At 56.7% G+C, this 27,370-nt stretch overlaps 1 protein-coding gene and 1 long non-coding RNA gene across 11 annotated transcripts in view; one reads left to right on the forward strand and one right to left on the reverse strand.

Annotated features, from left to right (window-relative positions):
* Nucleotides 1-27,370, forward strand: part of ADGRL1 (adhesion G protein-coupled receptor L1) — a 64,075-nt gene that overhangs the window by 29,224 nt on the left and 7,481 nt on the right. For 3 of the 10 annotated variants that reach the window (XM_033196051.1, XM_033196055.1, XM_033196052.1), the window contains exons 3-19: nucleotides 3,050-3,263; nucleotides 11,095-11,204; nucleotides 14,940-14,954; nucleotides 18,572-19,393; nucleotides 20,342-20,656; nucleotides 21,265-21,368; nucleotides 21,665-21,850; nucleotides 22,184-22,222; nucleotides 22,374-22,557; nucleotides 22,745-22,870; nucleotides 23,410-23,624; nucleotides 23,914-24,084; nucleotides 24,515-24,724; nucleotides 24,831-25,051; nucleotides 25,256-25,322; nucleotides 25,755-25,846; nucleotides 26,428-26,596. In XM_033196051.1, the coding sequence (XP_033051942.1) occupies nucleotides 3,050-3,263; nucleotides 11,095-11,204; nucleotides 14,940-14,954; nucleotides 18,572-19,393; nucleotides 20,342-20,656; nucleotides 21,265-21,368; nucleotides 21,665-21,850; nucleotides 22,184-22,222; nucleotides 22,374-22,557; nucleotides 22,745-22,870; nucleotides 23,410-23,624; nucleotides 23,914-24,084; nucleotides 24,515-24,724; nucleotides 24,831-25,051; nucleotides 25,256-25,322; nucleotides 25,755-25,846; nucleotides 26,428-26,596 (3,260 nt within the window). Of the gene's footprint in view, nucleotides 1-3,049; nucleotides 3,264-11,094; nucleotides 11,205-14,939; nucleotides 14,955-17,271; nucleotides 17,357-17,670; nucleotides 17,868-18,040; nucleotides 18,135-18,571; nucleotides 19,394-20,341; nucleotides 20,657-21,264; nucleotides 21,369-21,664; nucleotides 21,851-22,183; nucleotides 22,223-22,373; nucleotides 22,558-22,744; nucleotides 22,871-23,409; nucleotides 23,625-23,913; nucleotides 24,085-24,514; nucleotides 24,725-24,830; nucleotides 25,052-25,255; nucleotides 25,323-25,754; nucleotides 25,847-26,427; nucleotides 26,597-27,370 lie in introns of those variants that run through there. The other 7 variants (XM_033196058.1, XM_033196056.1, XM_033196059.1 and 4 more) reach the window with 7 other exon arrangements.
* LOC117074527 overlaps nucleotides 20,651-27,370 on the reverse strand; it is a 28,133-nt gene continuing 21,413 nt past the window's right edge. Inside the window, exons 2-3 of the long non-coding RNA XR_004433606.1 lie at nucleotides 21,656-26,807; nucleotides 20,651-21,045 (exon numbers count right to left, since the gene is read on the reverse strand). This is a non-coding gene — a long non-coding RNA (uncharacterized LOC117074527). The remainder of the gene's footprint in view (nucleotides 21,046-21,655; nucleotides 26,808-27,370) is intronic.

Below are 27,370 nucleotides of genomic sequence, written 5' to 3' on the forward strand. Positions count from 1 at the left end.
GAGACAGAGTTTTGCTCTTGTCACCCAAACTGGAGTACAGTGGCATGATCTTGGCTCGCTGCAACCTCTGCCTCCCGGGTTCAAGCGATTCTCCTGCCTCAGCCTCCTGAGCAGCTGGGATTACAGGTGCCCGCCACCACGCCCAGCTAATTTTTTGTATTTTTAGTAGAGATGGAGTTTCACCATGTTGGCCAGGCTGATCTTGAACTCCTTACCTCAGGTGATCCACCTACCTCGGCCTCCCAAAATGCTGCGATTACAGGCATGAGCCACTGCGCCCGGCCACTGTTCGAATTTGATCATGCATCACCATCACCTGGTTGGCACATAGCCCTGCAGGTTCCTGGCCTCACCCCTGTGATTTTGATCCAGCAGGCCCAGCATAGGGCCCGAATCTGCATTCTGAACCAGCCCTCACATCTGCCCTGTCAGCCGCAAAACCAGTCTCTGTGGTTTCTTCTAGAAACATGAGTTCATTCTGTGCTTTCTCTGCTCCTCGCATGGGGTGGGGTGAAATTAGGAAAGTCCCCAAGACAAGCTTCACTTCTGACACCAACAATACATTTGGGGGTCCCCCAGAGAGCACTCAGGTATGATCATTCACTAGAAGGACTTGGAACTGACTAGAAGGTGTTATGTTCTCAGTTTATTACATCAAAAGGATACAGATTAAAATCAGGGCCAGGTGCACTGGCTCACTCCTGTAATCCCAATGCTTTTGGAAGCCAGGGCGGGAGGATTGCTTGAGCTCAAGAGTTCGAGACCAGCCTGGGCAACATGGCAACTACCCCATCTCTACAAAAAATATAAAAAATTAGCCAGGCATGGTGGTATGTGCCTATAGTCCCAGCTACTCGGGAGGCTGAGGCAGGAGGATCCCTTGAGCCCAGGAGTTTGAGGCTGCAGTGAGCTATGATCACGCCACTGTGCTCCAACCTGGGTGACAGAGTGAGACCCTGTCTGAAAAAACAAACAGGCCCGGCGTGGTGGCTCACGCTTGTAATCCCAGCACTTTGGGAGGCTCAGGCGGGCAGATCACCTGAGGTCAGGAGTTTGCGACCAGCCTGGCCAACATGGCGAAACCCCATCTCTACTAAAAATACAAAAATGAGTGGAGTGTGGTGGCAGGCGCCAGTAATCCCAGCTACTCGGGAGGCTGAGGCAGGAGAATCACTTGAACCTGGGAGGCAGAGGTTGCAGTGAGTTGAGATTGCACCATTGCACTCCAGCCTGTGTGACAGAGCGAGACTCTGTCTCAAAACAAATAAAAATCAGACAAGGGAAGAGGTGCATAGGGTAGAGTCCAAGAAAGTTCCATTCATGGAGTTTCCAATTACCCCCTCCAGTAGAGTCCTGGACAGCATTAACTCTCCCGGCAACAATGTGTGACAACACACATGGTGTACTGCCAACCAGAGAGGCTCCCCCAAGCCTTGTTGTCCAGGGTCTGTATTGGAGTTCAGTTCTGTAGCCCTGATTGACCACTTGCAGGGCTGAGCTGAATCTCTAGCACGTCTAGAGGTCATCTGAGACCACGTGACCCAGAGCTCCTGCCCTAAGTCCTATTAGCGTATTCATTAACTAGGGCCGTCCTAACAAAGTACCAGAGACCATGTGTCTTTGTTTGTTTGTCCCGCAGACTGGAGTACAATGGCATGATCTTTGCATGCCATCACTGCAACCTCCACCTCCTGGGTTCAAGCAATTCTCCTGCCTCAGCCTCCTGAGTAGCTGGGATTACAGGTGCCCACCATCACACCCAGCTAATTTTTGTAGTTTTTTAGTAGAGACGGGGTTTCACCATGTTGGCCAGGATGGTCTCGAACTCCTGACCTCAGGTGATCCGCCCGCCTCAGCCTCCCAAAGTGCTGGGATTACAGGTGTCAGCCATTGTGCCTGGCCTCTCCTTGACTTGTAGCTAGATGGCCGCCTGCTCCTGTGTCTTCACACTGTCTTACCCCTTTACACGTCTGTGCCGATTTCCCCTTTTAGCCAGGTGCGAGGGCTCAGTCCCATAATCCTAGCACTCTAGGAGGCCAAGGCAGGAGGAGTGCTTGAGACCAGACTAGCCTGGGCAACATAGAAAAGGGACCCATGTCTATGAAGCAATTTTAAAAATTAGCTGGGCATGGTGGCTTGAATCTGTAGTCCCAGCTACTTGGGAGGTTGAGGCAGGATCACCTGAGCCCAGGAAGTTGAGACTGCAGTAAGCCGTGATCGCACCACTGCACTCCAACGTGGGTGACATAGGAAGATCCTGCCTTAAATACAACCTCCCACCCCCTCTTTTTTTATTGAGATAGATAGGCCTCGTTCTGTTGCCCAGGCTAGAGTGCGATGGCACAATCATGGCTCACTGGAGCCTCAACCTCCTGGGCTGAGGTGATCCTCCCACCTCAGCCTCCCCTGTAGCTGGGACTATAGGTGTGTGCCACCACGTCTGGCTAGTTTGTGTATTTTTGTAGAGACAGGGTTTTACTATATTGCCCAGGCTGGTCTCGAACTACTGGTCAATTTGCCCACCTCGGTCTCCCACAATGCTGGGGTTACAGGTGTGTGCCTCTGCGCCTGGCCAAAATTTCCCGTATTTATAAGGACCACAGTCATAGTGGATTGGGGCCTACCCTAACAGCCTCATTTGAATGTACCTCTATGAAGACTTTATCTCCAAACAATCTCACATTTTCAGGTCCTGGGGGTTAGGACTTCAGCATATGAATTTTCGGGGGGGACACAGTTCAATCCATAACAGCATATCTGGTGTAGCCCAAGCACCCTAGGAAAACAGATACTCAAGCAGAGCATTCCAAAGGCTTAGACGTCACCTCCTAGGAGGTGAGAGTCCAGGCTCTCTTTGCACCAGGTTAATGTCCTCACTACACAAATGGGCACACCGAGAGGCCCATTCTACAGCTGAATCAACTGAGGCTGCCTCTGCCGGCCTCCGGGACACAGCCAAGCTAGAGGTGGTGTTTTCTCGGCAGTGGGCAGGGTCTTTTCCTTCCTGGCCAAAGCCCGGGAGTGACACCGTCCCCAACCCTCTCCGCAGGCCTGAGCCGGGCCGGGCTCCCGTTCGGGCTGATGCGCCGGGAGCTGGCGTGTGAAGGCTACCCCATCGAGCTGCGGTGCCCTGGCAGCGACGTCATCATGGTGGAGAACGCCAACTACGGGCGCACGGACGACAAGATTTGCGACGCCGACCCTTTCCAGATGGAGAACGTGCAGTGCTACCTGCCGGACGCCTTCAAGATCATGTCACAGAGGTGAGCGGGCTCTCTCCTGGATGAAGCGCCCACCTAAAAGCACTGGACACCTGCCGGTGCACCCGTTCACCTTATGTCTTTTTTTAATGCATTCAATACATGTTTACTGAGCACTTAATGGGTGCTGGGCCCTACGCAGATAAGAATAAGACCCAGTCCATCTCCCCACAACCAGCCCGTGCCTCCCACAGAGGCCTATACCCATACGTACACTGGCAAGTCCCTCCCCACACCAGCCACTTGTTTCCAAAAGCTTCCATCCCAAGATCAGCCAGGGCAGTTTGTTTGTTTTTGAGACGGAGTCTCACTTTGTCACCCAGGCTGGAGTGCAGTGGCATCTCGGCTCACTGCAACCTCCACCTCCAGGGTTCAGGCGATTCTTCTGCCTCAGCCTCCCAAGTAGCTGGGGATTATAGGCACATGCCACCATGCCTGGCTAATTTTTTTGTATTTTTAGTAGAGACAGGGTTTTGTAATTGGCCAGGCAGGTCTCGAACTCCTGATCTCAGGTGATCTGCCCACCTCGACCTCCCAAAGTGCTGCCATTACAGGCATAAGTCACCAGGTCCAGCCTTAACCAGGGCAGTTTGGAGCTTGTAAAAAAATATAAAGAACAGCAGGACAGAGTGGAGGTGTCATGGGAGGACTTTTCCCTTTATCCCAGACTTTTTTTTTTTTTTTTTTTGGAGATAGAGTCTCACTCTGTTGCCCAGGCTGGCGCACAGTGGCACAATCATAGCTCGCTGCAGCTCTGACCTCTCAGGCTCAAGCAATCCCCCCGCCTCAGCCTCCTGAGTAGCTGGGACTACAGGCACATGGCCACCATGCCTGGCTAATTTTATTTTATTTTTTTGTAGAGGCAGGGTCTTGCTGTGTTGCCCAGGCTGGTCTTAAACTCCTGGCCTCAAGCAATCCTCCTGCCTCGGCCTCTCAAAGTGCTGGGATGACAGGCATGAGCCACCACACCCACCCATCCCAGATTTGAGAGCTCATCAGGCTACTCCAAGGACGAGACACCTGAGCACAGATGATGGAAGCACAGACCTGTGTGAGTGATTGTGTGTGGGGTGAGTGCTTGAGCATGCAAGACTGGAACTTGGAGTGTGTCTGTGTGATTGCATGCATCTATGAGTGTGATTGTGTATTTGTTTTGTTTTATTTTATTTATTTACTTAATTTTTGAGACAGAGTCTCGCTCTGTCACCCAGGCTGGAGTGCAGTGGCGCGATCTCGGCTCACGGCCGCCTCTGCGTCCTGGGTTCAAGTGATTCTCCTGCCTCAGCCTCCCGAGTAGCTGGGACTACAGGTGCCTGCCACCACACCCAGCTAATTTTTTTGTATTTTTAATAGAGCCAGGGTTTCACCATATTGGCCGGATGGTCTCGATCTCTCTCTTTTTTTTTTTTTTTATGAGATGGAGTCTCGCTCTGTTGCCCAGGCTAGAGTGCAATGGCGCAACCTCAGCTCACTGCAAGCTCCGCCTCCTGGGTTCACGCCATTCTCCTGCCTCAGCCTCCCGAGTAGCCAGGACTGCAGGCGCCCGCCACCACACCTGGCTGATTTTTTTTGTATTTTTTAGTAGAGACGGGGTTTCACCGTGTTAGCCAGGATGGTCTCGATCTCCTGACCTCGTGATCCGCCCACCTCAGCCTCCCAAAGTGCTGGGATTACAGGCGTGAGCCACCGCGCCCAGCCAATCTCGATCTCGACCTCGTGGTCTGCCCGCCTTGGCCTCCCAAAGTGCTGGGATTGCATATGTGAGCCACTGCACTGGCCTATTTTATTTTTGAGACAGAATCTTGCTCTGTCACCTAGGCTGCAGTGCAGTGGTGTGATCTCAGCTCACTGCAACCTCCACCTCCAGGGTTCAAGCAAATCTCCCAGCTCAGCTTCCCCAGTAGCTTGGGATTACAGGCACACACCATCATGCCCAGCTTATTTTTGTATTTTTGTAGAGACAGGGTTTCACCATGTTGGCCAGGTTGGTCTTGAACTCCTGACCTCGGGTGATTCGCCTGCCTGCCTTGGCCCCCTGAAGTGCTGGGATTACCAGCATGAGCTACTGCGCTCAGCCTGTTTGTGTATTTTAGTGTATGTGTGTGTTTTTGAGTGTGTGATTGTGACTGTGTCTGTGTGTGTGTGAACAGGTGTGGGTGTGTGCAGAGGTATGTGACTAAACACATGTCTTTGCGTGTGTCTGAGTGTGTCTGTCTTCATGAGTGTGTGTATTGGAGTGTGTTATCTGGGTGGGTGGATGTGTGTGTGTGAACGTGGGTGTTTGTGGGTAAATATGTGGTTATATGTCTGTGAGTGTGTTTGGTGTGTTTAAGTGTATGTGAGCAGGTGTGGGTGTGAGCATGTGTGTGAGCGCATCTCTTTGAGCATGTGTGTTAGAGAGTGTGTGGCTGACTGAGGTGTGTGTTTTCGTATGTGAGTGGTGGGGTAGATGGGTGAGCGTGTGTGGCGGTGGGTGGATGGGTGTGGCCGTGTCTTTGTGTGTTTAAGTGTGTCTGTGGGCAGATATGTGTATGTGGATGAGGGTTTGTGTGTGGTTGACTGAGAGTGTATTTGTATTTCTCTGAGTGTGTTTGTGACTGTGTGTGTGAGCATGGAGCGTGGTTGCCCCAGGCTGAGGCAAATCTGCACAAGCCTCTCTCACACCCACAGTCAGTCCACATAGAGCCAATCAGCCTTTCCTTCAAATTACACCCAGGCTGGAGGCGGCTCATGCCTGTAATCCCAGCACTTTGGGAGGCCGAGGCAGGGGGATCTCTTTAGGTCAAGAGTTCGAGACCAGCCTGGGCAACGTAGCAAGACTCTGTCTCTACTAAAAGCTAAAACATAAATTGGCCGGTCATGGTAGTGTGTGCCTGTGGTCCCAGCTACTCAGATGACTGATGCAGGAGGATCACTTGGGCCCAGGAGTTTGAGGCTTTAATGAGCTGTGATCCCACTGCACTCCAGCCTGGGTGACTGAGCGAGACCCTGTCTCTTAAAAAAAAAAAAAAAAAACAGACCGAGCGTGGTGGTTCTCTCCTGTAATCCCAGCACTTTGGGAGGCCATGGTGGGTGGATCACCTGAGGTCAGGAGTTCAAGACCAGCCTGGCCAACATGGTGAAATCCCATCTTCTACTAAAAATACAAAAATTAGCCTGGTATGGTGGTGCAAGCTTGTAGTCCCAGCTACTTGGGAGGCTGAGGCAGGAGAATCGCTGGAACCTGAGAGGTGGAGGTTGCAGTGAACCAAGATAACACCACTATACTCCAGCCTGCGTGACAGAGTGAGACTATGTCTCAAACCAAAAAAAAAAATGTGTGTTACTCGGGGAGGAGCGGGTCACTGAGAGCCCCAGGAGAGCAGAAGTTTGGGCAGCAGATGGGAGTGTTCAGGTGGCTGAGACAGCTGGGCTGGGCTGGGCTGGAGGCGCCTCATCATCTCCTCCTCCTCCTCCTCCTCTGTCTCTCTCTCAAACTGCCATTCCCCTCCAACAGTCTTGCCTCTCTTCCCTGCTTCTTGTCTCCTGACACCCCTGCATGGGCATTCTTAGTCCAGGCTCCAGCCTTTGCTTAGGCTGTGCGCCCCCTCCCTGGGAGCCCCCTTCCTCCCACCTCTCCAAATTCTCCCTGCTGACTTCATTCAACACCAGCTTTGGGGGACTGCATTCTTCTCCATTATCTCTCCAGCACCTAGTACAGTATCTGGCCCAGTTCCCAAGTCCATGGGGAATGCTGTGCATAACAGTTACTGGGGCTGAGGGAGTGTGATGAGGCCTCTGGAGTAGTCCTGCTTCCTCTCCACTGAGTCCCCAACCCCTGCTGCTCCACAACCAAGCCTGGAGGCTTTTTTTTTTTTTTTTTTTTTTTTTGAGATGGAGTCTCGCTCTGTCCCCCAGGCTGGAGTACAGTGGCATGATCTGGGCTCACTGCAGCCTCCGCTTTCTGCTGCTTTCTGGTTCAAATAGTCCTCCTGCTTCCATGTCCCGTGTAACTGGGACTACAAGCATTTACCACCACGCCCAGCTAATTTTTGTGTTTTTAGTAAAGACGAGGTTTCACCATGTTGGCCAGGCTGGCCTCAAACTTCTGACCTCAATTGATCTGCCAGCCTTGGCCTCCCAAAGTGCTGGGATTACAGCCATGAGCCACCGCGCCCAGCCTAGCTATTCATGTGTTGGTGGACATTTGGGCTGCCTCCACTTTTTGGTAATTGTGAATAATCCAGCTGTGAATGTGCATGTACAATGATTTGCTTGTTTTAAATTCTTCTGGGTACAGTAGTCCCCACTTATCCACTGGGGAAACGCTCCAAGAACCCCAGTAGATGCCTAAAACCGCGGAGAGCTACTTACTGAACCTTGTATATACCATGTTTTCTCCCATACATCCCTAATTATAATACAGTTTAATTTACAAATTAGGCACAGCTAGATGCGGTGGCTCATGCCTGTAATCCCAGCACTTGGGAGGCTGAGGCGGGCGGATCACTTGAGCCCAGGAGTTCGAGACCAGCCTGGGCAACATGGTGAAACCCCATCTCTACTAAAAATACAGAAAAATTAGCCAGGTGTGGTGGTGCATGCCTATAGTCCCAGCTACTCAGGAGACTGAGGCAGGAGAATAACCTGGGAAGTTGAGGCTGCAGTGAGCCATGATCACATCACTGCTTCCCATCCTGGGCAACAGAGTAAGACCCTGTCTAAAAAATAATAATAAAATAAAATAGGCTGGGTGTGATGGCATACAATTGTAATCCCAGCACTTTGGGAGGTTGAGGCAGGTAGGTTGTTTGAACCCCGGAGTTTGAGACCAGCTGAGGCAACATGGCAAAACCCCATCTCTACTAAAAATACAAAAATTAGCAGGGCATGGTGGCACATACCTGTAGTCCCAGCTACTTGGGAGGCAAAGGCTGGAAGATCACTTGAGCCTAGGAAGCCGAGGCTGCAGTGAGCCAGGATTGTACCACTGTACTCCACCCTCGGTGACAGAATGAGACCCTGTCTCAAAAAATAATAATAGTAAAATAAAGTAAAATAAACTAGGCACAGTAAGATACTAACAACAATAATAATTTTTTTTTTTTTTTTTTTTTTTTGAGACGGAGTCTCGCTCTGTCGCCCGGGCTGGAGTGCAGTGGCCGGATCTCAGCTCACTGCAAGCTCCGCCTCCTGGGTTTACGCCATTCTCCCGCCTCAGCCTCCCGAGTAGCTGGGACTACAGGCGCCCGCCACCTCACCCGGCTCGTTTTTTTGTATTTTTTAGTAGAGACGGGGTTTCACTCTTAGCCAGGATGGTCTCGATCTCCTGACCTCGTGATCCGCCCGTCTCGGCCTCCCAGAGTGCTGGGATTACAGGCTTGAGCCACTGCGCCCGGCCAATAATAATTTTTAGTAGTAAAATACTGTTACATAAACTAAGGGCTACTTGAACATAAGCATTATGAAACCGTGACAGTTGATGGATAACTGAGATGACCACTAGTGTGACTAACAGACAGGGAGCAGATACAGCATGGATACGCCCCATACAGCATGAGATTTCATCAGGCTACTCACAACAGAACACAACTCAAAACGTATGAATTGTCTACTTCTGGAGTGCAGTGGTGCGATCTTGGCTCACTGCAACCTCTGCGTCCTGGGTTCAAGTGAGGCTTGTGCCTCAGCCTCCTGAGTAGCTGGGATTACCGGTGTGCCCCACCACGCCTGGCTAATTGTTGTATATTTAGTAGAGATGGGGTTTTACCATGTTAGCAAGGCTGCTCTCAAACTCCTGGCCTCAAGAAGTGATCTGTCCACCACAGCCTCCCAAAGTTCTGGGATTACAGGCGTGAGCCACTGCACCCTGCCCCAATATTCTATTTTTCATTTTGTTTTGTTTCATTTGAGATGGAGTCTTGCTCTGTCACCCAGGCTGGAGTGCAGTGGCTCAGTCTCAGCTCACTGCAAGCTCTGCCTCCCGGGTTCAAGCGATTCTCCTGCTTAGCCTCCTGTGTAGCTGGGGTTACAGACATGCACCACCACGCCTGGCTAATTTTTGTATTTTTAGTAGAGACAGGGTTTCACCATGTTGGTCAGGCTGGTCTCAAACTCCTGACCTCAGGTGATCTGCCCGCCTCAGCCTCCCAAAGTGCTGGGATTGCAGGTGTGAGCCACCACGCCCAGCCAGTGTTCTATTTTTTTTTTTTGAGACGGAGTCTCGCTCTGTCGCCCAGGCTGGAGTGCAGTGGCGCCATCTCGGCTCACTGCAAGCTCTACCTCCCAGGTTCAGGCCGTTCTCCTGCCTCAGCCTCCTGAGTAGCTGGGACTACAGGTGTCTGCCACCATGCCCGGCTAACTTTTTGTATTTTTTTAGTAGAGATGGGGTTTCACCGTGTTAGCCAAGATGGCCTCGATCTCCTGACCTCATGATCCGCCCACCTCGGCCTCCCAAAGTGCTGGGATTACAGGCGTGAGCCACCAAGCCCGGCCCAGTGTTCTATTTTTAAAGAAGAGGGTGAGGTGGATGGATACAGACAGACCTTCCCATGCCCCATCCTGCCCCGCATTTTTCTCTCTCCCTGCTAGATCCTTCGTCGCTTCTCAACTGTCTGCCTGTGTTCGGTACCCTTGGTTAAGAGCAGGATTGAAAGGGAGACACAGGGCCTCTTCTGTCCCATACCTGTCGGGAAGCCTGTCAAACTATGTCCTGCATGCCCGCATCCTGCCTGGCCTAGCCCCAGCCTGCTGCAAGGGACAGGGACCCTGACAGTGGGGACAGAGAGACAGATAGCAGATGAGACACATCTTTTTGTTGTTGTTAAATAGGTTCCCCCTTACACGCTAGCCAGCCCCCTGGGAAGCCGACAGTGGCTCGGAGGAGTTCCCTCTTGGGAACTGAGAATGGCTTTTCCCTGGGGACGCTTTCTCCTGGCTGCACTGGCTATAAGTCTGCACAGCAGCACTGCCCACAGGGTGGGACGTGTCCACGAGATGGTGTGAAGTGGACACAGCTGGACACTGAACATTTCATTGATCGTAAGTTCGCAGAGGCACCACCTCACGTGCATGACTTCACATGTATTACTCTCCAGTGACCAGTGCGGGGGCTTTAAAGTCCATTTAAAGAAAAATGCCAAGGATATAATAGTGTCAGCTACATTCAGAATGAAAGTGATGAGGGGTGGCCAGGAAAGCACTGTTTAGGGGGTGACTCCTCCTACTCAGCTCTGAGGATGATGCTGTGCTGGGGCTGAAAGTAGAAGAACACTGATGGGAAAGAGAGAGCAGGCAGGAAACAAACAAGTGCCCACACAAAGCCTCTGGGCTTGGTATATTAGTTCGTTCTTATACTGGTATAAATAAATACCTGAGATTGGGTAGTTTCTAAAGAAAAGAGGTTTAATGGGCTCATAGTTCTGCAGGCTGTACAGGAAGCATAGTAGCTTCTGCTTCTGGGGAGGCCTCAGAAAACTTACAGTCATATCAGAAGGTGAAGGGGAAGCAGGAACGTCTTACATGGCCAGAGTAGGAGGAAAAGAGAACAGGGGCGGTGCTACACACTTTTAAACAACCAGATCTCAACAGCACGGAGGGGATGGTGCTAAAACCATTCATTAGAAACTGTCCCCATGATCCAGGCACCTCCCACCAGGCCCCACCTCCAACATTGGAGATCACAATTCAACATGAGATTGGGGCGCAGACACAGATCCAAACTATATCACTTGGTTTCCAGCTTCACTGCCCCTTCCCAATTTGGGGGTGTCTATGACACCCTGAAGCATGAACCCCTCCTGCCCCCAATCCAGTCTATGTGTTTCTTTCCCAATACCCTGTCTCTCCTCTGAAGGTGTAACAACCGCACCCAGTGCGTGGTGGTCGCCGGCTCGGATGCCTTTCCTGACCCATGTCCTGGGACCTACAAGTACCTGGAGGTGCAGTACGACTGTGTCCCCTACAGTGAGTCATCTTGTTCCTTGTGCGGACGCGGGCCCTTCCCCCATGAGTGAGTGAGGAGGAGACACCTTGACACATGGCACACACGTGCATGGGGCCTGGGCACAGAGGGGACAGCCGGGCCTGCTCTCTCCAACACATATTCTCTTCTCCCAGACACCACTGTCCTTACTCAGTGCCTGCTCCCCCACCTCACAGACTCTGTCCCCTCCTGTGGGGGCACCTTCTCCAGCTCTCTTTACCCCAGCCCACTCACCCTGCTTCTTCATGCATCCTGTACTCATTTCCACACTGCCAGGCTATGGTCCTGTGCTCTGCCTGGCACACTTACATCTCTCTCTTCTCCCTTGGCCTTGATGCTTTTCTCGCCCATCTGCCTCCCTCCTCTTCTCACATCCCTTCCTTTTCTGACCCTTCTCATCTACTTTCTCTTCCCTCTCACTTAACCCCACTGCCCCTCTCAACACCTCTTCTTTCTCTCAGCACCCTCACTCCCCACACACTCCTTCCCAATCATGGAAGCTGGACTCTACACCCATAGAGCGGCATACCACCCTCCGAGGCCTGGTGGCAGATCCAGGGTGAAGGGCTGGGGGGCATTTTCAACAGATTCATAGCTCCCCATTGGTTTCCCCATTACCATGTGGCACTTCCTGTCTGCAAAGTAAATGTCGCCATGTTGGACTGAAGATGGCCTCCAGGCCGCCTGAAGAAAGTGATCTGGGGAGCCAGGAGCCTGGCCATCTTTTTACCTGGCCAAGGGGATTAGACAAAGACAGGGTCTCTCCTCCTCAGCACCCCACCCTTGACATCACCTTTTTCCTGCCCTCTCTCCTCCCTCCCTCCTTCCCGTTATCCCTTCCCCTCTCCTCCCACAATGGGTTCCATGTGGCCAACCTGGTGGTAGGGCCTCTGGGCAGGGTGGGGAGAAGGCAGGGCCATCAGGGTGTCTGAGTGTGGTGGGCCGGGGTTGGGGACCAAGAGGCCCTGTAACTCTCCCTCCTCTCCCCTCCCACCCCAACCTTCCCTGCCAACCTTTGATTTCTCCTCGCAGGTGATTCGATGCTGGGGAAACAGGATCCCTTCTGTGCTTCCATAATTTTCTTCTTTTACTCCTCGTCCTTTCCTTTCAGCACCTGAGGCCTTCAGCCACCACTGAGGGGGACGCCCATCTGCTCCTTGAAGCCTCCCCACAGCACTGGGGACACGGCCGACTCCCGCGGCTGGGGCAGCCGGGAAAGGGGGCGGGAGGCAGTGAGCTTAGCACAGGGGGGCAGTCAGATGGGTGTAGGTTCAAGGCTCGACTGGACTCTTTGAGTTTTCTGGCTCTGAAACCTGAGCAAATGACTTCATTTATCTGGGCCACGACGGAAGGAGGAGGGAGTCCACGAGATGGCCTGTGAGAAGCGCTTGGCCCAGGCCGGCCAGAGTCGCTCCCAGAGGCAGGGTTTTGAGTACCGAGACGAGATGGCCTGTGAGAAGCACTTGGCCCAGGCCAGCCAGCCGCTCCCGGTGGCAGGGTTTTGAGTGCCGAGTGGAACGGCCAGCCGCTCCCGGAGGCAGGGTTTTGAGTGCTGAGTGGAAACTTCCCAAGGGCAGAGGCTTTGTCTTCACCTGCCACCCCAGCGCCCAGACCCATGCCTGGTTTGGGATGTACTCAGTAATATTACCGATGCCATTTCAGCCAGCTGAGCCTGTTTATTCATCTGGGATGGGATGAAGAGGGGTCAAAAGCCTTCCCTTGGAAGCTGCAAGGAGTAGTGACAGTGTGTCAAGCTTGTGCGCACACGAGCTATAGATGCAAAGGAAATGGTGCCTGCTTCCGCCAGCCATGTGGCCTCACTTCACTGTGCCTCAGTTTTCCCATCTGTAGGCAGGGTTCTTGAAAGATGGCCCGTGAGGTGCCTAGCATAGTTGCTGTCCCCTCGTGAGTGCTGGACACTTAGTAGTTGTTGCTTTTGTTGCAACTCCTTGTAATGCCTCTTGTCAATGACGATTATTGCTGTGGTAATCAAAATTAAAATAAGAACGGATAATGAACCCAACTTCTCCCGAGGCCAGTGAGATAAAGGGCAGGAAAAACTCCCTGGTCCAAGTGGAAGCCAAAGCAAGTAGACGAGAGGCTCAGATCAAGTGGCAGGAAAGAAGCTAGGGGAGGAGAGGAGCTGAGAGACCTGGAGCTGAGGCCCTGAGTGTGGTCCAGGGGCCACAACCTACAGAGAACAGGCGGGCTCCAGGGACAGAGGGCAGTACAGTTCAGATGATGGGCGGCCGCCTGTCTGATGGAAGAGAGAGAGCCTGAGCCCTTGGGGAGACAGGAGACATGTGCATACACAAACACGCATGCACACACATCTGTGTGCATACATACGGGGTGGATGTCGGGGAAGGAGGAGCCTCCAGAGGAAGGAGGCTGGAGTTAAAGTGGGGGACAGGAGATAGCTAGAGGACAGGGAGGCCAGGCACTCACTTGTCTCCCAAATGTTCGCTGAGCATCTCCTGAGTGCCAGGCCCTGGGTGAGGCGCTGGGAAGGGAGCCAGAGGCTGCCCCTGCGGAGCTGCGTGCTGGAAGCTTCAGAGAGGGGCCAGGAGAGCCAGTCCCTCTGGTCAGAAGTTCCTGAGGGGCCAGGGACGCAGAGGGGAGCGGCCTGGGCAGCCACCTGGCCCAGGGCTTCAGAGGCTGGGGTGACCCCAGTGCTGGTGAGGGTGGGTCAGGGGTGGGTGGCAGGGGGCATGTGATGTGTGGGAACCCTCCCACACACTGGACAAGCCCGACTAATGCTGGATTTGCTTTGCAGCTGAGCACAGTCTAACCGTGCCCCTTCCTCCCCTAGGTGCCACCCGTCCGCAGGGCAGCGGGCAGGGCGGAGCTCCTATCTCCTGGGTCCCTGGGCCCTGGGTGGGTTAAGCAGAGAAGCCGAACCTCAGGCTTGCCCCTGGGGAGCCTGGGAGCGTGTCTGTGCCCCCACCTGCTGTCCCACCCAGTCTGTGTCCCCCACCCCCGCCACCTCTCTGCCTCCGTCTCCCCAACTCTGGCTCTCTGGGGTCCGAGTGCAACTGCTTGTCTGCCTCTCTGTCGTTCTGTGTCTGGCTCTGCCTCCTTCTCTCTGTTTGCTTCTTCTGGGTTGTGAGGGCTTGGGGGAAGTCAGCTGGACCTGGGTGAGGCCAGCACAAAGGGGAAGGAGTTCAGCCTGTTTCTCGGCTGAGGGTGGGCCCAGGCCCTGGGAGACACTGAACCCCTTCCCCTGGGGTCCCTGGTTCTAGCAGGAGGGCAGCAGGCAGGGTGGGAAGGGAGCCGAGTGGCTCCTCCACCCCACCACTCCCTGGTGCCCCCTCTGGAGCCCACCTCCCAGCTGGGGCTCCTCACTCCCTGCCCCCTTTGCACCAAGGGTGCCCCCTCCCACCTGAGGGCTCTGTCCGCCTGCCTGCCTGTACCCCCCTACCACCCCTGTGTCTTTCTGTGTCTTTTCCCTCCCGTGTGTGTCCCCCTCATCCCTCTGACTGTCTCCTTGGCACCCTCTCACCCCATCTGACCACCCCCAGAGGAAGGGACCTGGGGGCGGGGGCCCGAGCTGATGCTACGGAAGGGGTTGGGGAAGCAGGAGCAAGGAAGGAAAGGAAAAGGGGGCGTGTTGCCAGAAAAGAAACGAAAGCAATTTAATCTCTTTTTTTTCTCTTTTTTTCTTGCACATTTTTTTTTCAATTTGTTTTCTCTCTCTCTTCCGATGCTTAAAGTAGAAGTGGAGCAGAAAGGTAAACGCACTGTTACCAATGCTAACCCCTAACTCACACTTTGTTCTATCTGTACCATACTTATGTGACCTGCCCTCCCTCCCGGCCCCTTCTTCTCTCCCCCACCCACACTCGGTCCAGTCGGTATCCCCAACCCCGGGTTGTCCTCCCAGCGGGGCCAGCCCTGGTGCGGCCACGGGCATCTCCACCCTCCAGATACCCACGGAAGCTCTTCTCTGAGCTTGGGCAGAATTTCTCTCTCTTCGCTGTTTCTGTCTCTCTCTGTCCCTCCTTCCTGGTCCCTGGCCCTTTCAGGGGACCTGGCCTTCTCTCATACTTCTTTTGCCTCCTTCAGGAGAAGTGTATAAGCATCCAGGGCGGGTGGGGAGGGAGGGACTCCCTTCCCCGGCTCCCCCACTGGGGCACCGGGTGAGCTGTCTCTCTCTCTCTGTCTCTCTCTCTGTCTCTTTCTCTCTGTCTCTCCCCTCTCTCTTCCTCCTTCCCCTGCACCTTTTATAACATGTTTCTGGTTCAGGGGAGGCGGGCTGGAGGGGACACCATTGTTTTCCTTTTGGGGAGCAGATTCCTCCTATGTCTCGGGCTCCTGGTGGCTTAAGTTCCTTCTGGTTTGACGTTTCCAAGGCCCAGAGCTGTTTTGGAGCACGGAGCACCAGTCCTCCCCACCCCCAACCCGATCCCATCTCTGACCAGCTGGGGGCCCAGCCCTGGGGAGGGGTGTCAGCTGTCCCCAGCCCTGGGAGGGGGCAGCCTGCCAAAAAATGAAAAAATGAGGGTGAGGGGCCGGGGGGGGCCTCATGGTTGGGGGAGCGAAGGGTGGGGGAGCGTGTTCTCTGTTTCTTTCACACTTGCAAAGCTGCAGTCAGGGTTTCTTCTGGGCTGTTGTGGTTAGAGGACCAGGGAGGGGGCGGTGGGCGGGGGGCACAGTCTGGGGACTTCCACAGACTCTGTAATTTCTGGCAGAGAACTCCCTAGTGGATGGGGCTGTCCGCTACTGGTGGGGCGGAGGTGCTGCTGCTGAGGGGCTTCTAGGGTGAGACGTTAGGGATGACCATTTCCTCCCCCGAAAGTTTTGGGAAATTACCCATTTGAGGCCGGCAGCAGCGGGTGGGGCTGGAGAACATGGCCTTTAGGGGTCCCTTGTGCCTTGAAATTACAGTGGTCTGTGGAGCATCCCTTCCGAAGGAGGTGGGGCAGGGCCCCTCTGAGCTGCTCCCCTCCCCGTCTTCCCCACTCCCCCATCTCAGAGAGGCCTGGGCTGTTGGCCCGAGGTCCGCCCCCTCACCGCACCCCTCCACTCTCCTCTCTCTCTCCTGGAGTCTCTCTCCCTCCCAGCACCAGCCACTCTTCTTGCAGGCCCACTGGTTGGATGCGGCACCACTGGAGCTTTTCTCTTCGAGGGCCAGGGCAGGGGGGTGGGGTGATGGGGCAAGGGAGGGAAGAGGAAGGATTGGGAGCTTGGTGCTGGTGAAGGGTCCTTGCTGTCCAAGGCCCCAGACAGACCCTTCCTCATCTTCTCCCCCTTCCCCTGGGTTGACCTCTAACCACATTTTTCCTCCCCTGATACCCTCTGAGCAGGTTAGGCTCTGAGGCCTCCCCCCATCCCCCTCACACAAACGTGTCCCCTCAGATGCCACACACCTGGCAGGGGCGGGGACCGGCTTGGGCAGAGGCCGGTGTGCTGGACGGAGTGTGCAGGCCGAACCCTTGGGGCATCAGGGACAGGGAGATGGCCATTCCCCAGGGCCCAAGCCAGGGTCGTTCTGGCTCCTGCCCGGCTCTATGTCCCAGGCTTCTCTCCCTCTACAAAAACTACATCCTCCTGGCTGCTTTGTGCCAGGGGGTCCTGAGCCACATTGTCCCCATGCTGTGAAGGGAATGCTGCCTGTCCCCCTCCCTCCCAAGCCTGCTGAAGGTGGGGAATGAGGACTAGCTCTTGCCCGAGCCCCTCTTGCCACTGGGGCTGCCCCCCCAAGCCGGTGCCAGGCCCCAGCCCCCCCAGTCCCCTTGGGGCCAGCTGCTTTGGTGACAGGCCAAGCAGGAGCAGAGAATTCACTGCAAACCCTCCGCCCTCGCCCCGTGCCCTCGCCCCGGCCTATGTGTGGGTTCTGCCAGCTGGGAGGTGAGGGAGGCCCGGCCATCCTGGATGGAGGGGCGCATGGATGTCGGCACTCTGGGAGGAGGTGGGGGATCCAACCACACTGACCCCCGGATCAGTCAAGGGGAGGCTAGGAGTAGGTGGCGCTGGGACGTGACTGGGCAAGGGTGGGCCGGCCAGCAGCGGCCAACGAGATGCAGTTGAGGTTTTCCTCCTTTTCAGGGATTGGGGGGGTGGGGCGGGGCCCCCCACCTTTCTGACATCAGCGCTGCCTTGGTCCCTCCTCCCGAGCCGGGGATGGTCGCAGGTAAATCGGGGTCCGGGCCAGGGGAGGTGGGGGGCCTGGCTGGGGCGGGCTGGGTCTTTATCCTAGCGCCTGGTTCCCTCCCCTGCCCCCTCCGAGCTGGACCTGGGACTGCCCCCCTGAGGGACCCTCAGTCGGGCCTGGGCCTTGGAGTGAATTCTCTGCTCACCCCTCTCTCCTCCGCCAGCACTAACCCTTTCTTCCCAGGTGGTCTGCAGCGCGGCCTCCCACGGAGCCAGGACCTCGCCAAGCCCCCATACCCCCTTGTCTCTCTTCCCTCTGCACAGCTCTCCGCTCCCTCCCCAACTCTCCCGGGAGTACTGTCCCTCTCCATGTCCCCACCCCTACCCCCACCCCTGTGCACAGTGCCACTGTCTGCTGCTGAGCCAGACCCCATGAGAGACCCTGCCGGCTGGGGGCAGGGCTGGGCGCCCTCCAGGAGGGGCCAGACTCTCCGTTCCCTGTCCTAGCCTGGGAGCCGCCTCTGGGAATCCCTTCCTCGGCTACTGACTTCGTGGGTACCGGGTGGGGGTGGGGCGCAAGCTGCATCAGGAACCTGGGGGGAGAGTTGAAACCCCTATCCTTCCCCCAGCCTAGAATAGGGGGACACTCCTGACACCCACAGTGGGTATGGGAACATCACTCTACGTTGCAATTTTTGCAGGAGGAAGAAAGTGGAGTTAAAAAAAAAAAAAAAGTCTGTCCGGGTGTGGTTGGTGAAGGATGGGACCCTGGACCCTAGCTCTTCCCTAAGTGGCAGAGAAGAGGGAGAAGGGGCCAGGTGCTGAGTCCCTGGACCGTCAAAGTCAGGAGTGACTCTAGTGGGGAGATTCTGCCCCCACTTAAATCACACAGGACCACCTCTGGGAGGGCTCTTGCCAACTCCTCCCCAGCCTGTGGGGTCTCTAGCAGCCAGGGAAGGGAAGAGGGGCACCACTTCCCCCCACTAACCCCGCTCTTAATGGCCTTCAGGGCTCACATTTCCAGGGAGAGGGGCAGCTGGGCAGGGCGTGGGGAGGGGGGTCGGGTCCCAGCCCGGAAACCCCCTTCCCATCACCAGCCCTACCAAGCAACCGTGACTGCAGCAGCAGGAGGGGACAACCTGACTCCCCGCCGGCAGCGTGACCAACTTGCCTCTCTCCCCCCTTCTCTCTTTTTCCTCCCTCTTGCCTCTGCCCCTCCTCTCTCGTCTCCTCCCCTCCCGCCCGCTCTGCCCAGTCTTCGTGTGCCCAGGGACCCTGCAGAAGGTGCTGGAGCCCACCTCGACACACGAGTCGGAACATCAGTCTGGCGCTTGGTGCAAGGACCCGCTGCAGGCAGGTGACCGCATCTACGTGATGCCCTGGATCCCCTACCGCACGGACACACTGACCGAGTACGCCTCGTGGGAGGACTACGTGGCCGCCCGCCACACCACCACCTACCGCCTGCCCAACCGCGTGGATGGCACAGGCTTTGTGGTCTATGACGGTGCCGTCTTCTACAACAAGGAGCGCACGCGCAACATCGTCAAGTATGACCTGCGGACGCGCATCAAGAGCGGGGAGACGGTCATCAATACCGCCAACTACCATGACACCTCGCCCTACCGCTGGGGCGGCAAGACCGACATTGACCTGGCGGTGGACGAGAATGGACTGTGGGTCATCTACGCCACTGAGGGCAACAACGGGCGGCTGGTGGTGAGCCAGCTGAACCCCTACACACTGCGCTTCGAGGGCACATGGGAGACGGGTTACGACAAGCGATCGGCATCCAACGCCTTCATGGTGTGCGGGGTCCTGTACGTACTGCGTTCCGTGTACGTGGATGATGACAGCGAGGCGGCTGGCAACCGCGTGGACTATGCCTTCAACACCAATGCCAACCGCGAGGAGCCTGTCAGCCTCGCCTTCCCCAACCCCTACCAGTTCATCTCCTCCGTTGACTACAACCCTCGCGACAACCAGCTGTACGTCTGGAACAACTATTTCGTGGTGCGCTACAGCCTGGAGTTCGGGCCGCCCGACCCCAGTGCTGGTGAGGACGACTCACTTCCAGGCATGGAGCCCGCTTGCCTTTGTCCCTTCCACCCCCACCCACCCCTGGGTCCCAGGGTGGGGAGCCCCATCCTGTGAGCTCTTGGGGATCGGGAGGTAAAAAATTCACAGCATGTGACAGACGCTGTTCTAAGCACTTTGCAGTCATTAACTCATCTCCTCCTCACGGTCTATGACAGGGATCCTTACTGCCCTGTTTTACAGATGAGGACACTGAGGCACTGTGTGGGTAGGGGATTAAGTTATTTGAGGATTTCAAGCCAGCCTCCCAACCACTGAACTGCACTGCCTCTCCCAGGGGCTTGGGCACCTTTACTCCAGGAACCCTTGGATCCACCAAAATCCAGGGTGGAAGTCCAATATCCACAAAAGAGCTGAGCTGCTGACGTTGACCGGGCTGAGGGCAACTCTGCAGTCTTCTTTTACCCCCCTTAGCTGCCCTGCTAGCTCTGTGCCGCCCCAGGGCTCCAGGAAGCCTGATCTAACCCCATCTTGTTTGCAAAAGGGGGAGCTGAGGCCCCCAGAAGGAAGGAGCATAGCCAGGTTACATAAGCCAAAGTCAGCTAGAAGGAAGGTGGGAGGCGGTAGTATTCAGCCCCTGCCTGGTGGTGGGGCGGACCTGGACCTGCCCTCTGGGGCTCAACCTGGGAGGGTTCCTGTCCCCCAGACACCTCCGTCCCTGCCTCTCCTGACTGTTCTCTCAGACCTTACGGAACACATAGTAGATTTTTACCACCCTTTGCTACTTTATATGGTCCCATGGGCATAAGGGACTTTGGTGGGCACAGAGAGGCCAGGGGAGATGAACTCCCAGACCCAGCGGGGCCCAGCATGTGTTTCCACTTCAGTAGGTGAGGAAGATGCTAGGATGGCCTGGGACCCCCTGCCCAGGCACGCTGTGGCATGGCCCTGAGCACGGGGATGACGCTGTCTCATATCCCCTCTCCAGGCCCAGCCACTTCCCCACCCCTCAGCACGACAACCACAGCCAGGCCCACACCCCTCACCAGCACAGCCTCGCCCGCAGCCACCACCCCGCTCCGCCGGGCACCCCTCACCACGCACCCAGTGGGTGCCATCAACCAGCTGGGACCTGATCTGCCTCCAGCCACAGCCCCAGCCCCCAGCACCCGGCGGCCCCCCGCCCCGAATCTACACGTGTCCCCTGAGCTCTTCTGCGAGCCCCGAGAGGTGCGGCGGGTCCAGTGGCCGGCCACCCAGCAGGGCATGCTGGTGGAGAGACCCTGCCCCAAGGGGACTCGAGGTGAGTACAGAGGCTGCGGCTAGGGGAGGGATGGGGGCCATGCCCCCAGCAGCTTAGCACAGATGCATGTTTGGGTGGTGGTCTCTGCTGCGAAGCAGAGGCTTTCTGAGGGCAGGGGTCATCCCCAGTGACCAGCAGAACTCTCAGGGCCCAGGAGCCACTCAGTGCCCCTGGCCCTGCCTGCAGAACCTGCAGGGAGCCTGCAGGAGGCGACCTGGCTGCCGGCCTCAGGCTGACCTGTGACTGCCCCAGGCACAGCCAGTTTCACATGGGTGGCCCGCTGAAGTGCGAAAAGAGCAGGGCCGCGTGTCCTGGACATCTGAGGGGAGGGTTGGCAGGTGCTTCGTGGAGAGGGGCGTTCAAATGAGCCTTGCTGGAAGGGTCTGATTCTGGAGGCAAAGGCAGAAGGGGCAGGAGGGAGAGCTCAGGCGAAGGGAGTGGCGCCTCTTTCGACTGTCCGGCCCGCTTCATGTCTGTTTCTCCGTGTCTCCCTTACCTCCCTCTTGGCCCACTGGTCCCCCGCTCTCTGTCATCGCCTTTCCCCCTCTCCGTCCCATCCTTCTCTTCTTCCCTTTGGCTCCCTTGTCTGTTCCTGTCTGTCCCTGCAGGAATTGCCTCCTTCCAGTGTCTACCAGCCTTGGGGCTCTGGAACCCCCGGGGCCCTGACCTCAGCAACTGCACCTCCCCCTGGGTCAACCAGGTGGCCCAGAAGGTACCAGCCACCGTCCCTCGCAGGCAGGCACATGTGCTTGGGCCCAGGGCCCAGGGCCCAGCGGGGGTCATGGAGCAACTGGGGAGACTTGAGCTGGCAGGTCTGGAAGGCAGGACTGCGGGGTCACTTCTCTGGCCTACAAAGGGAGCAGGGACAGATGGGGTGGGAAAGGGCAGACGGTGACGGGGAAGCGGAGAGAGAGAGAGGAGAGGCTGCACAGGCCAGGGAAGCTGGGGAGGGCAGGATGGTCCCTGACAGACCTGGGATTTCCCCTCCCTGCCACCCACCTCATGCAGATCAAAAGTGGGGAGAACGCAGCCAACATCGCCAGCGAGCTGGCCCGACACACCCGGGGCTCCATCTACGCGGGAGACGTCTCCTCCTCTGTGAAGCTGATGGAGCAGCTGCTGGACATCTTGGACGCCCAGCTGCAGGCCCTGCGGCCCATCGAGCGCGAGTCAGCCGGAAAGAACTACAACAAGGTGGGGCCTGGTGGCGGCGCTGACCTGGCGCGGGGAGGGCGCCTGCCCCCAGGGGCACGGGAAGTATCCGACCTGGTACCTCCCGGCCAGGCTGCCACCTCCACTCCCTTCCTCAGAGAGGAAGGAGCCCCCCGCCCAAGGACTGCTGGGTCTCACTCCTGTGCTGCCTCAGACGGTCCTGGGGGTTGGGGATCCCTGAGGAATGTCTTGCTGATAGCCCAGCCCTGGGTCAGTGGTAGCCACAGATGAGAGAGCTATACAGATGTGACAGTACTGGGGTGAGGGAACTGGCATCCAGAGGTCTGGCCTGACATCACCTCCATCTCTTTCTAGATGCACAAGCGAGAGAGAACTTGCAAGGATTATATCAAGGTGAGACCCAAGGGGTCCCAGTGTAAGGACCATGGGCTCCAGCTGACGGGGGAGAATAGGGGTATAGGTTGAGAAGAGGGCATGCAGAGCCTACTCCAAGGAATTAGAGGGTGTTGGGGGGCTCACAGCACCATCCCCCCTGCCTGCGCAGGCTGTGGTGGAGACAGTGGACAATCTGCTCCGGCCAGAAGCGCTGGAGTCCTGGAAGGACATGAATGCCACGGAGCAGGTGCACACGGCCACCATGCTCCTGGACGTCCTGGAGGAGGGTGCCTTCCTGCTGGCCGACAACGTCAGGGAGCCCGCCCGCTTCCTGGCTGCCAAGGAGAACGTGGGTGAGTGCCACGGTCACCCAGAGTAAACTCAGATACGAACCTTAAACCATGGGGTTCTGGCCTGGAGGCCACAGAGGAGCTACCTGACCCTTAGGCGTCTTGCCACAGGGTCTTGTTCTGTAGCCTGAGCCCCTGGACTGGGAACAGACCCCAACTGCGTGTGCCTTGCCTTCCCCTGTCCCCACAGTCCTGGAGGTCACAGTCCTGAACACAGAGGGCCAGGTGCAGGAGCTGGTGTTCCCCCAGGAGGAGTACCCAAGAAAGAACTCCATCCAGCTGTCAGCCAAAACCATCAAGCAGAACAGCCGCAATGGTCAGTGTCCCTGGCGGGGCCTCGGGTGGGGAGGCAGCCCCCTCCCCGCCCCCCCAGCCCTGTGCCAGCATCTCTGCGCCATTTGTGGAAGGCAGCAGTCCTGAACTTTCCTCATGCTAGTGTAAAATTTGAGGGGATTCATGGGTTCCCTGAAGTGCTGCAGAGCCCCAAGGGTGAGCCTTACAGTTGCAAAGCTGACTCCTGGGCCTCACAGCTCAGAGAGGATGGGGCCACTGAGACAAAGGTTCAGAGAGGTCAGGGGTTTGCCCAAGGTCATACAGTGAGAATAGGTGGGTCGGAGGCCCAGCCCATGTGTCCTGGCACACTGCCCTGCTGTTTAGAACTGCCTTCGGCTGAGCAGTGGTCTTGTGGACAGGGCTCCCTGCCCCTCACCTGCCTGGGCTAGGAGTGGCTTCAGAGGTCCCAGTGGCCGCCATGGCCGAGGGCTGAGGAGCTGGCCGAGCTGGGAAGCCAGGGGCCTGGACGGAGGTGCACCAGCTGAGGATGCTGACACATCCAAACGTGCCTGTCCTCGCCAGGGGTGGTCAAAGTTGTCTTCATCCTCTACAACAACCTGGGCCTCTTCCTGTCCACGGAGAATGCCACAGTCAAGCTGGCCGGCGAAGCAGGCCCGGGTGGCCCTGGGGGCGCCTCTCTAGTGGTGAACTCACAGGTCATCGCAGCATCCATCAACAAGGAGTCCAGCCGTGTCTTCCTCATGGACCCTGTCATCTTCACCGTGGCCCACCTGGAGGTGAGCTGAGCTGTCCTCCTCCCTCCATGGGGGTCCCTGTACCCTCTGTGTTCCCAAGCTGTGTACCTGCTCCTCCACCATGTGCTTACCTCGAGAACAAGTTACGGGTTCTTCCACTTTAGTAGCTTGGGCCATTTGTCCCCAGAGCTCTCAGAATGTCAACTGGAGCCCCAGACTCCAGGCACTTCTTTGATACTTGGCACCATCCCTGTAGCCAGTTGTGGGGGGCCGGAATGGGACTCCCCGGTTCTGACTCCAGTTCTGACACCCCGGCGCCACCACACAACAGGACAAGAACCACTTCAATGCCAACTGCTCCTTCTGGAACTACTCGGAGCGTTCCATGCTGGGCTACTGGTCGACCCAGGGCTGCCGCCTGGTGGAGTCCAACAAGACCCATACCACATGTGCCTGCAGCCACCTCACCAACTTCGCCGTGCTCATGGCTCACCGCGAGATCGTAAGCTGGCTGGCACTCTGCTCCTCCGGGCAGGCCCGCTTGCTGGCCTGGCTTTGCATGGCATCCTAGAGAGATCATGGGCAATGCCGGGGAGGCCGGCCTCATGGCTTTGGGGGGCCCCTAGTCTTGCCTGGGGCATGAGGCCATGCGTCTAGTTCTCTCTGGTCATCTATGGCCATGGTCCCGCCGTCTCCCAAGGCACTCTGGAGAATCAAGTTGGTGTCACGTTAGTCATCTCTCCACAAGCCTTCCAGAGCATGAGGAAGTGAGCGCATTGCTGCATGCAGAGGGGTGGGGGCTGCCAGATTGGCGGCACCAGAAGTCCTCGTGGCCCATGGCCTTGCCCAAGGCCCTGTCTGCAGCTGGCACCTGGCTGAGCCCAGTGTGCAAAACCAAAGGCCCTGAGTGTGCCCCCTGCTCCTGTCCCCAGTACCAGGGCCGCATCAACGAGCTGCTGCTGTCGGTCATCACCTGGGTGGGCATCGTGATCTCCCTGGTCTGCCTGGCCATCTGCATCTCCACCTTCTGCTTCCTGCGGGGGCTGCAGACTGACCGCAACACCATCCACAAGAACCTGTGCATCAATCTCTTCCTGGCCGAGCTGCTTTTCTTGGTCGGGATTGACAAGACTCAGTATGAGGTGGGCTGGGACTCGAGGGCAGGTGACGGCCAGTGCCCAGGGGGCTGGGAGAGGAAAGGGAACACCTGCCCGGGCAGCAGCCCCTCACCCTCGGTGCTCCCTGCAGATTGCCTGCCCCATCTTCGCCGGCCTGCTGCACTACTTCTTCCTGGCCGCCTTCTCTTGGCTGTGCCTGGAGGGCGTGCACCTCTACCTGCTGCTGGTGGAGGTGTTTGAGAGCGAGTATTCCCGCACCAAGTACTACTACCTAGGCGGCTACTGCTTCCCAGCTCTGGTGGTGGGCATCGCGGCTGCCATTGACTACCGCAGCTACGGCACCGAGAAGGCGTGAGTTTCCACCTCCCGGCCCTGCACTGGTTCCTCCCACCTGGCTCCCTGCTGGGCAGCGCCCCTTGGGAAAGGACCCTCAGGGTGGGGGCCTCCCTTCCTCCTGATCCCAGAGGCTGCAGCCTGCAGAGTCCTAGGTCTTCATGGGTCACGGGGAATAGCTCCTCGGCTTCTCTCTATACCCCGGCCCTGTTTCCTTTACAGCTGCTGGCTCCGAGTGGACAATTACTTCATCTGGAGTTTCATCGGGCCCGTCTCCTTCGTTATCGTGGTGAGTTGGGAGGTGACACCCCTAGTACCACATCTTCCTTCATCCAGGCTGGCCTTGACTCCAGCCCCTGCCCCAAACCCACACACACACACACACACATACTCTCTCCCCACATCGGAACTGAGCCACCAGCTGAGAGGATGAGAGTGCGCTGGGTTCATGGAGCTCCAATGCTGAGGGCTACTCGCCTGGGGGACTGTGATTTGAGCCCCTACCGTGTGTCAGGCCATGGGCCTTGTCCAGCAGCCAGGAGTGGCATTCAATTGCCAGTCATGTCGGTCAGCTCACTGTCACCTCAGGGGCAGATACGGGGTTCTCCCAGCAGAGGCGAGGGCCACAGCTGAGACTTCGCCAGGCCGGGCCCATGTCTCAGTGCTCACTGAGGGAGGCAGGGCCACTCTCAGCCCAGCCTGTCCCTTGTCCCGCCCCCAGGTCAACCTGGTGTTCCTCATGGTGACCCTGCACAAGATGATCCGAAGCTCATCTGTGCTCAAGCCCGACTCCAGCCGCCTGGACAACATTAAGTGAGCCTTGCCCCTGCCTGCCCCTGCCCCATCACACCCCCCCACCCTGCGCTGGGCCCACCTCCTCCAGGGTGTTCTAAAAGATAGTGCTGTCACCTCTGGTGACACATACTGCGATTCTAAGTACCAAGAGGGGTGTTTCATTGTGGTCACTATGTGCCTACTTAATGGGTCTCAGAAAGTGTATCATTAGCACGTCCAACCTGTGGTTTTAGAGGCATAACTGTGTAGGGTGAGGCTAAATTCAACAGGTGAGTGTATTTAAGGGCAACTTAAAGAGAAATAGGCAGCAAATGTAGCCTAAGTGGTCTGGAAATTTGGCAGAAACAATGAAGGTGGCAGAGGAATGACTGATGTTCACAATACCCCGACCCCTGACCCAGTACCTTTCCCTCAGGCCCAGGCTGGGGTGGAGGCATCCTGGGCAGGCCACTGCCCCCAAGGCCCACACAACCTGCTCAGGGCTTTGCAGACAGTGCCCAGGCCCACCCAAGGGCCCCCTTTGTAGGCTGCAGGGGAGGCCCGGGCTGAGGCCGTCCCCTCCGGCAGGTACTGTGACACCCCTATCTCCCCACCCCTAGATCCTGGGCTCTGGGGGCCATTGCGCTGCTGTTCCTGCTGGGCCTCACCTGGGCTTTCGGCCTCCTCTTCATCAACAAGGAGTCAGTGGTCATGGCCTATCTCTTCACCACCTTCAACGCCTTCCAGGGGGTCTTCATCTTTGTCTTTCACTGCGCCTTACAGAAGAAGGTGAGGTCGAGGCGGGGTCCTGGGTCACAGCCTCCCTTGGAGATACTTCCTGGGCATCCAGGAAAAGGCAGTGAGGGTGGAGGGGACTCAGGGGCTCCCTCAAGCCCCCAGTGAGTGCTGCAGGGATTCTACGGTCAGGTCTGTGTCCATAGGGAGGGGAGGGAGGACGAGCTCAGGGCTAGGGAGGATTTAACCACAGGTGAAGAGGGTTCTGGAAAAAAGCAAGATACAGCAGCTTAGAGGAGTGAGAGCAGGACAGATTTGGTGATGGGGAACCCTCACCACCATGAGGGCCACAAGTCAGGCGTGGGAGGGGGAGGATTTTGGGAGCCACCCTGAGGGAGCACTGCCTACATTCATAGTTCAGGAAATAATTGTGAATTTTGTGGTGACAGAAAGGATCTTTTTAAAATAAATGTGTTAAAATCTGAATCTTAAGAAAACATACAGGCCAGACGCGGTGGCTCATGCCTGTAATCCCAACACTTTGGGAGGCTGAGGCGGGCGGATCACCTGAGGTCAGGAGTTCCAGACCAGCCTGGCCAACATGGTGAAACCCTGTCTCTACTTAAAAAATATAAAAATTAGCCGGGCATGGTGGCGGGCACCTATAGTCCCAGCTACTTGGGAGGCTGAGGCAGGAGAATCGCTTGAACCCGGAAGGCGGAGGTTGCAGTGAGCCGAGATTATGCCACTGCATTCCAGCCTGGGCAACAGGGTAAGACTCTGTCTCAAAAAAAAAAAAAAAAGGACTGGGTGCAGTGGCTCATGCCT

The sequence above is a fragment of the Trachypithecus francoisi genome, unplaced genomic scaffold, assembly GCF_009764315.1.
Source record: "Trachypithecus francoisi isolate TF-2019V2 unplaced genomic scaffold, Tfra_2.0 Lachesis_group5, whole genome shotgun sequence".
Classification (NCBI taxonomy): Eukaryota; Metazoa; Chordata; class Mammalia; order Primates; family Cercopithecidae; genus Trachypithecus; species Trachypithecus francoisi.